The 8,498-nt window shown below is 36.4% G+C and overlaps 1 protein-coding gene across 1 annotated transcript; it reads right to left on the bottom strand.

Annotated features, from left to right (window-relative positions):
- Positions 1-2,040: 2,040 nt before the first annotated feature.
- On the bottom strand, positions 2,041-2,750 carry LOC116167329 (Golgi-associated plant pathogenesis-related protein 1-like). Its single transcript, XM_031482669.1, has 3 exons — positions 2,689-2,750; positions 2,512-2,639; positions 2,041-2,469 (listed from the first exon to the last, which is right to left on the bottom strand). The coding sequence occupies exons 1-3, from the start codon at positions 2,747-2,749 to the stop codon at positions 2,107-2,109; spliced, it is 552 nt and encodes a 183-aa protein (XP_031338529.1). The 5' UTR covers position 2,750; the 3' UTR covers positions 2,041-2,106.
- Between the last annotated feature and the right edge of the window lie 5,748 nt (positions 2,751-8,498).

Genomic DNA, 8,498 nt, shown 5'->3' with positions numbered 1-8,498 from the left:
AGCTTTGTGTTTAATTGCTTAATATTTTGTTTAAAGCTTGTCTGTGTAAAATTTGTTTAATTAAATTAAAAGATCTGAAAATTACGTGTTAAATGTTAAATATCAGGCGGAGTGCATTTAAGTGTTATCTGGTCGTTTTGCGATAAGAAATGTTATCGGACAGTACACGTCGATACATCATAAGCGTCGGATGTGTTTATTATCGTGGGTTCTTTGCGCTTTGGTTGTGAAGAGACCTGCAATTCTTGTCTTGAACGCGAGGTGTTTTGGGGCAGCGCTCGGTTTTAAGTTTTTAGTTATTAATTGGGAAATTTTAGTAATTTCTTTTTATTGTACTAAAAATCAAAGTGTTGTCCCGTTTGAACAGCCATCGCATCGAAAATTAGAAATTGTAATTAAGTGCTTGCAAAACTGTAAGTAATTTGTTAAGGCATGTGATTTGATGTTTTTCAGAGAATTATATCATCCTTTGAAGAAGCATCCAACAACATACTTAGCTAACTATGCTTTATAATACCGGCCGTAAGACTTTCGCCACCTGCGCGTGGGGTAAATGTAACGGACCCTTCTTTATTTCAGGTTTTTATTCAGTACGGGCTTCGAAATAAATTCTTTTGTCTGTTCTAGTTAAATAATTGTGTGTATTTGAATCCATTGTACGATCCAGATGAGTTCTCATGTTTTTTTGCCTGGCTGTGCCCAAGATATCTCTCAATTGATTTCGTTGGAATTTTCTGACGTTGATCGAGGTTACTTGGCCTTCTAAATGATTACTTTTGAGTCATTATTCGGATTTTGTTTTGTTGCAAATTCCAGAGATGTACGAGGAGAGATCATAAAAGTTCTGTTTCAATTTTTGATTTATTTGAGATACTGGTCAGATGGTTTGTAGGCGGTGTACGTGACCCCACGTCATTGCACAAAGTAATATTTACAAATAATTACCACAATAATTAAAGCTCATAACCGATGTATACCGTGCTTAAGGAATCTTTGTGATTGTTGCTCGAAGAGTTCTTTTACGGCATCTTGTACTTCGTCCGATTGTTTTAACGCCTTTTTCAGTGGACCAAAAAATGATGTTGCCAAGATAAGGCCATTCGCAAGCTTTTTTGGTCCGCAGACAAAAGGCGAGGAACCCATTGCCCACAAACTTTTACGACGTGATTTTTTTCTGCTTGAGTATTTTTTAAATTTATGTAACATTCGATTTTTACTCTCATTCTACCTATTTCCTCTGTAAACCCGTTTAGTAGATGTAAGTTTGTTCTGTGGTAGACTTACTTTACCTCCTTATTTTGCCGCTAGAGGTCACGCTTTGTATCCTTAATTTAAATTAATATTCCTTCTATTTTAACTTTGTCTTGCGTACAAGCTGTGCTGTTCCTTGCAGAGAATATTCTGCTTTCATAGTGGTTTCTTGTCTACCTAAAGGGCTCTTTGTAGTGGGTATTATTATACCTAGTGCTTTGGATGTGTTTTGGTAGCTCCATTGAATGCGGTTAGCGGATTTATACTTAGGATGTAGCCCCGAAATCGATTGCTAACGAAAAAATAAATACTTCGGCCGTGTTCTTATTCTACTCATATTACTGACTGAACCACTGACTTGGAGTCATACGTAAATTTCATTCGTACTAGCTTAACTACGTTTCATATCTTTTATATTAGTCTGTTTACCGATATTAGTGAATTGATTTTAAATTGTAAATTTAGTTATTTAAAGTTACGGTTATTTTGTCATCGCCGATTTGTACGGACGATTCGTTGTCCATCAAAATTTTGCTGTTGTTTAGCTAACGTAAATTGAATGATTGGTTCTGATTGAGTATTAGTTACGGCTTTAGTATACAAGTACCCGCGTCTCCACCGTTAGTAATTGCTACCGTTGATTATAAATATCATTAGTTACTTAGAGGTAAATACCAATATTTACACGGATTTTTAATTTTTAAAGAAAAAAGCTGTATTGATTTTTTCGGTAGCTTCTCGTGGCATCTAACTAATCAGTAGACATTTCCAGGGCAACTATTTTCCAGCTAAAGTAGGCGAGTCACTTTATTAATAATTAGTACAATCGACTTAATGGATAGAGGTGAAATACGACTAATCCATTGGTTCAAACACATTATTCCCAAATTGGAACTCAATATTGCCGGATGGGTTGTAATTACAGACCATGAATATCCCTCCTTCCGAATTCTTGGCGATACCAACACCAAGTTCGAGAGAACCCTTCCAAACGATCTGTGTGAAATGCAAAGTGGCAAACTGAACACTTTCGGTGCCATAGGTGTACCTCTGGGCTTCGTTGTACCATAAATCTACACTGTTTTGTGCTATTTCCGCGTCGGTCACGCCAGGGTAGTACGTAAAGTCGAGATTCTCCCCGTAGTGGTTACCTGGACGATGTGACAAAGACGACGTTTTCGCGCAATGCTCAGCCCACTCCTTTGCGTAAACGCTCAGCTAAAAAATAAGTAAGCTAACAAAATTGCGTTCGCAATTAACCTGCGCGTTTAAGGTCAATGCGGGAACTCCGTGTTTAGTTCTGTACTGATTATGACGTTCCAATACTGCAATTGCTATTTCGTCACTGCAACTTCCTAGAGCTGTTGCAAATAAGAGTAGTCCTGCAACTACAGGTTTTAGCTTCTAGTATTTCTATTGAGTTTGGCGAACACTTACATTTGAATATTAGGCTGGGAGATTTCTTTGATGCGTTGGCCATATACATGGGAGTTTTCATATTCATTTTGAGGTAAAGTGGATTTTTTGAGGCTGCTTTGTCACTAGCACGCACATGCAATAAATTTATATTAAACGTGCTTAAGCTACATTTTGTCACACCGCATGATGTAGTTTAAGCACGTTATGGAAAGAATATAATATAAATATGAATATAAGAAGTCGTGTTAATTTATCTGAATCAAAACAAGGCTGTATTGCAACTACTTCTCGGCGCGGAGATATAATGAAGATACACTTGCTATTGAGTTGTATGGTGTAGATATACCTTGATCATAGGGTTAAGAAGCTGCATAGTGAATAGAACAAGGGGCTCACATTAGTATGTACACGTATCATTTGTAAACATTCTTCAGACACTCCCTTTTCGGGATATTCATAGTTGAAGCTTTGATCCTACCGACGGATGCATCTCGTCGACATTTATCACTTTCCCTTTGTGAGCACCCTACTCCGAGATCCTCTTTTCGAGGTATTCATATTTGAAATTCTGCCCACTGTCCTCCCCCTACGTGTTTAATATAAGCGATTAGTTAGTTAAAATCAAGTGGCTTTAAAATTACAGAAAAATTGGATAACCAATAAGAAAATTACTTCTGCACATGTGGGCGACGCACCCGACTTGTGACATGCACATTCAAGGTTCAATTTCTTATATTCTTCACAGCTGCAATGGGTGTGAATATTTTCAATTACACATAATGCTTTTTGGCATGGGCGTGAATAAAATTTTGTAATTAACTGTATATAATGTATATTGGGTTTTGTAAACGTATCATTTGTTGTAAGTTTAAATTTAGAATAGAGGGAATGTACTTTGACCGATCAAAGAGTGACGGTAAATTTTAATCACTGCGAATCAAGTCATTGTGAAGCTTTCATGCTAATCGCAGGTTCTTAACGCGCACCACTACAACGTGGTGAAATATTTAAAAGGTGCCTACAGCTATTGTCGTTTAGGGCATTAATATCCAAAGTGCAAACTGACGTGAGTGCATATTGAGTTTACTGCCAGCTAATCGTATTCGCTCAGCGTGGATGAAATTTCACATGGAAAGATTCCTAAAAATGAGATCACAGTAACGTGCAGTTTAAAAGGGTTCACGAACTAGTTAGTACTATGAAGAGACCAACGGTTGAAGCACGCGTTTTGTTAATCACTTGCTAATTTTATTTGCTAGCGTTTGTTTCCAAGGACCAAGGAGCAGTGACGATTTAAATACAAATCAAGTTACTGGAGTCCATTTATCCGAGAAGAGTGACGTGGGCGTTTCGACTTTTCCGTTTTGTTCGTAACCAAAATTTGATTTACGTACGCTTTTGCTCTTTCTGAATATTCAAACATGTTAAATTCTTTTTCTGAGGCCACTTGTATTTGAATCAAAGCATACCAAAATCATTTTTCATGCACCAAGATCGTTGGGAACTAAACGAAGAGCATTATACCATATGCTTTTTGCTCAAAACATACCAAAGTTGTTATTCTTGCACCGAGATCGATAGAAAAAAGACCAAGAGCATTATCTTAATGCCAAAGACATTAAATTTGATGCGTTATATGTTTAAAATAAATGGCAGTTAAAAAAGTCATGGTAATACTGAGGATCATTCGATATTCCGTTGTACCTATCGGTTTATTTTATGTGCAGTTTTTGTTCTTCAGATTTCAAAATTACAAATTTAGGAAATGTGTTTAAAGTGAAAATATAAAGCTGCGGCAGCTTGCAATTCCTGTACTTTAAAATTTAATTTCAGAATTGAAAATGTATTTATGAATTTTAGTGGTATATAGTGTGCGTTCGTTCTTAGTTAAGTGATTACAAATGTATGGCATTGGCCAATAGATGCTATTTCAGTTCCCTAAAATCTGATGTAAAATTTCTAATGCTTTGATATGGTACATTAAAACGGTTACACAGGGAAATTTTACGTATGTATTGTTTTAAAAGAATCTCTCTGTAGGTATCCAATGAGCCCGTTTCTGAAAAAAACAATTTCCAATGTTATACCACTTCTTGTACCGGAAGTTTATTTTTTTGAATTATGCAAGTTTCTTGGAAATCCTCGGGAAATATATTTCTCCAAAAGCAGGTACATTGTCTTTTATAAAGAACACGAAGTAGATCTAATTTCAGGGTTTGCTTAAATAGAGCCTTACCTGTAGAAACTGTCCAAAAAGGTTGTTCAGAGGGGTACAGATAGTTCAGTAGTAGAAAATGCAAAAACTCTATTTTTGAAATGAAACCTCCTTTTTTTGTTTTACAGTGGATTCGATACTAAACAAGCGCATTTTTAGTAATACCGATCAGTATTTTATTAGCGAAGTTTAAAATCATCTATATCATGAGTACTAACTCAAAATAGACTAGAGCCTGCACATCTACACTATAGCAGAAAGCTTTTAGTGAAAATTTGAAGTTTTTGGCTATTGTAATTACTGAGATCTTAGCCGAACAGCAAGGCAGCCAGCCATAACGAATATAATACTGTATTTTTTCAAAAATGTGCTAAAAATGGGGGCAATGTTTTCTTGTATCACACTATATCGTCGAGAAGTATATCATATAATGTTGTAACCAACTATGATTTCCATTAGGGTAAACAAAAGTTCTTAAGTTCCAAAAGTATTTGAAATTCAATTTTTGTATTCTTTTTCCTGATTACATTGATGTATCACATCCTATATTTGTTTTTATATTATTATATTAAATTTATATGATTATATCATACTTTCAAAAGATATATTTCTACCGTCAGGCATTTATTGATTGGTATGGGCTGCCTTAGTTACCATGGATACAATAAACAAAACAAAATATCCATGAATCCATGGTCTACTATTTAAAAACAGTAAAAAATAGATTTTCATGGCTATAGTCAAAAGAAATATAGGTTGTGATACATCAATGCAATCAGTAAAAGGTATGCAAAAAAGTTAAGATATACAGGGTGTTGCATTTAAAAAATACCAAGTTTAGGTCAAAAAGTTTTTTTTACTACGCAACTGGACTTTTTTTATCTTACATGGGTAGTAACATATGATAACATACCAAAAAATCAAACTTTTCGTTTTCACCCTGTATATCAGACACAAACGTAGCTGGTCTCATTCTCCGTTTAGTTCCTACTTGCAGTTAGTGTTGCTGTAAAGAGTCAGTATTTTCCAAACTCTCCTTTTTTATCGCATTTTTGCAAATTTATTTGTAAAAAGGCAATTTTTAATCTCACTTCGGCCTGCTGGCAGCAAATGTGGGCCCGTAGAAGAACGCTTGTGGAACGAGGAGGAGTGTACAATTGTACATGCACCTACCGGATCCGTGTAATTAACAACTTCAGGCTCTGGAGTCAGCGACATCTGGGCGCCATCCCCGAGTGTTATACTAACGTGGTGATTTTTCAGTGTTTACCTATCTTCTATAGTTTGGATCCGATTGTTTTTAAATTGGTGTCGTTGGAAAGATCTTGTAAACGCGCCCAACTCCTGCATGAGCAAATTTTTTTTTTTCGTAGAGGTCAAATAAACCACCTTTTGCAAGGCGAGCGTCTTTGAGGGGCTGCCAAAAGTTACTTTCCCCTGTGAATTTTGTCACGCGGTTTAAAGTTTCTTAAAGACAAAATCGCGGTCTCTCTTTCTCGTGTCGCCAATAGAAGCTCGAGCTATGAAAGTGCCCCAAAAATTGAGTACTATTATGTGAAGGATTTTCAGCGAAATCCACCAAAATTCGAATTGCGGGTTAATGGGACGTCGGAAGTGGGTACCGACAAAAGGAACGTGGTTGTCTGATTGTCTCCAACAAGATCTGACTCATGGTGGAGTATAAATCTACACACGAGAATTGCGGGAGAATGAATGTGGTTGATCCCTGCAAGATCTTACTGATCGTGGAGTTGAAACTTCAAACGCGAATTGCGAGTGAAGGTGAAGTTGGAAGCGGGTACTGACAAAGGAAAAATCTTACAGAAGGTGGGCTCAAAACTTGCTAATAGAGTAGGTACTGATCTTCCATACAAAAATGAGCTGAAGTGCCTTCGATCGAGGACTTTGATAATTTTTTATTAAATTTATTTTTCGACACTTATTATGTTGTAACCGTCCTAATACTTTCAATTTTCTTCCATAGATCATCGTCTTTTTTCAATTAACGTCTTTTTATACTCCTAGTACGCCCACGATTGGAGTGGAGGTGGCTGCTTAAAGTTATGGGGGGGGGGGCACTTCGAAAGACCCCCTTACAGGAGGCAGTATTAAATTCATCATTAGGCAACCTATAATTAGGAACCTTTAATAATGGTATTGAGAAATGGATAGTTGAATTTCGTCAAGAATTTAATAACGGCGAGGAGTTTTCAATTTTTTTATCTGATGCAATACATGCATTACCTGGAATTAAATATCCCGCTAGATGTTTCTATGAGTTACGTAAAAGTAAAAAAATCGTTACTCAAAATTCAAAGTTTAAAAATTGTAGTATCCCCGAACGAAAAATCCTTAAACAAGGAAAGAGAGGGAAAATCAAAAAGCAAAAGGCAGTGCGTAGAGTTCTCGATGGGGACAAAAAAGGATGTAACTTAGAACTGGAAGAAATTTTTAATGAATTTTCGCACCGTTTTTCAAAACCAAATGATTGTACAAGATATTCTTATATTCATAACTTAAATCATTGCATTGGTGAGGGGATAAACTTTGATTACGAGTAATCATGATGAAGTTCTTGCTGCAATGAAAACAATTCATGTGTACCTATACTAACCGGGTCTTGTTTTGCGAAAATCGAAATGCAAGAAGCATTTCATGTAAGAACTAAGTTAAAACCATTACCCCCATAATTCGACCCCGCTGAATCCGGCCGTTTTCCAACTCGAAATTCCAACCGGAAGTGAGTTATCCGAGATGGCGTCCAAATAGCGCCAAATTTAGGAGTTTTTCTCCTTTGGGCCATATGTACGTGATCCAGGTGTCTATGCCTATGTTTTCGGGGGCGTAGAGCGCAATTAAGCACTTCAATAAAATAAATTTGGTGCATTAAAAGGTCAGATTTTATCGAAAATTCTCCAAAACCGAAAAATTAGGTTGAAATGTGTATTAATAATGCTGTACTATGTTTCAGATTCAGACCACGTTTAAATGCTCAAAAACATTATGAACAGGTATTTAGGATATTCACTTGTCATTAATACTTTCTTTATTCATCATCTTCACCTGTCCCAAGGGACCCAGGACTCTTTCCTGCATCCACGCTGCTTAGTCTTGCAGAGTCCAAGGTGGAAGTTGGAAGATGACGTTAGATTGTCGCCACGCGAGAGAGGGACCATCTCGTAGTAAATTTTTATAATGGTCCTTACTTAGATCTCCCTTAAGTTTTTAAATCTCTATTAATATACGTTTCATATTTAATCAAAATCTGTCCAAAACCAAAAACGTTAATTAAAACCACGAGGGGTTTCAAATTAATTTGGCCCACCCTGTGTAAGATATTCCGAATAAATCCCAAGAAAACCATTGATTTACAATCTGTGCTCTTAAAAGTTCCCGAATGCTAGACGTGTGCCTGTGCTACTTAAGATTAATTTAGTCTCCGAGGGCATAGAAATATATTCCGGAACTTATTCTTTCCGTGTATAAAAATGAGTTGAATAGATGTAGTCCGCTCATTAATTCACTAGAATGTCGTGGACCTAACTTAGTGTTATTAATTACTGCCCTTGTGTTACAATGGTTTACAAAGTAGATCCTACTGAAAACAGTTCCC

The sequence above is a fragment of the Photinus pyralis genome, unplaced genomic scaffold, assembly GCF_008802855.1.
Source record: "Photinus pyralis isolate 1611_PpyrPB1 unplaced genomic scaffold, Ppyr1.3 Ppyr1.4_LG3b, whole genome shotgun sequence".
Lineage (NCBI taxonomy): Eukaryota > Metazoa > Arthropoda > Insecta > Coleoptera > Lampyridae > Photinus > Photinus pyralis.
The sequence above is the reverse complement of the archived record's forward strand: the minus strand, read 5'-3'. Positions and strand labels throughout refer to the sequence as shown.

What these genes read in the sequence shown, in the direction of transcription:
- LOC116167329 (XM_031482669.1), bottom strand. Translation starts at nt 2,749, where the DNA reads ATGAAAACTCCCATGTATATGGCCAACGCATCAAAGAAATCTCCCAGC. An exon ending in TCCCAGCCTAATATTCAAAT is followed by an intron (nt 2,640 to 2,688) that starts GTAAGTGTTCGC and finishes TAAAACCTGTAG; the next exon opens with TTGCAGGACTACTCTTATTT. An exon ending in CATTGACCTTAAACGCGCAG is followed by an intron (nt 2,470 to 2,511) that starts GTTAATTGCGAA and finishes CTTATTTTTTAG; the next exon opens with CTGAGCGTTTACGCAAAGGA.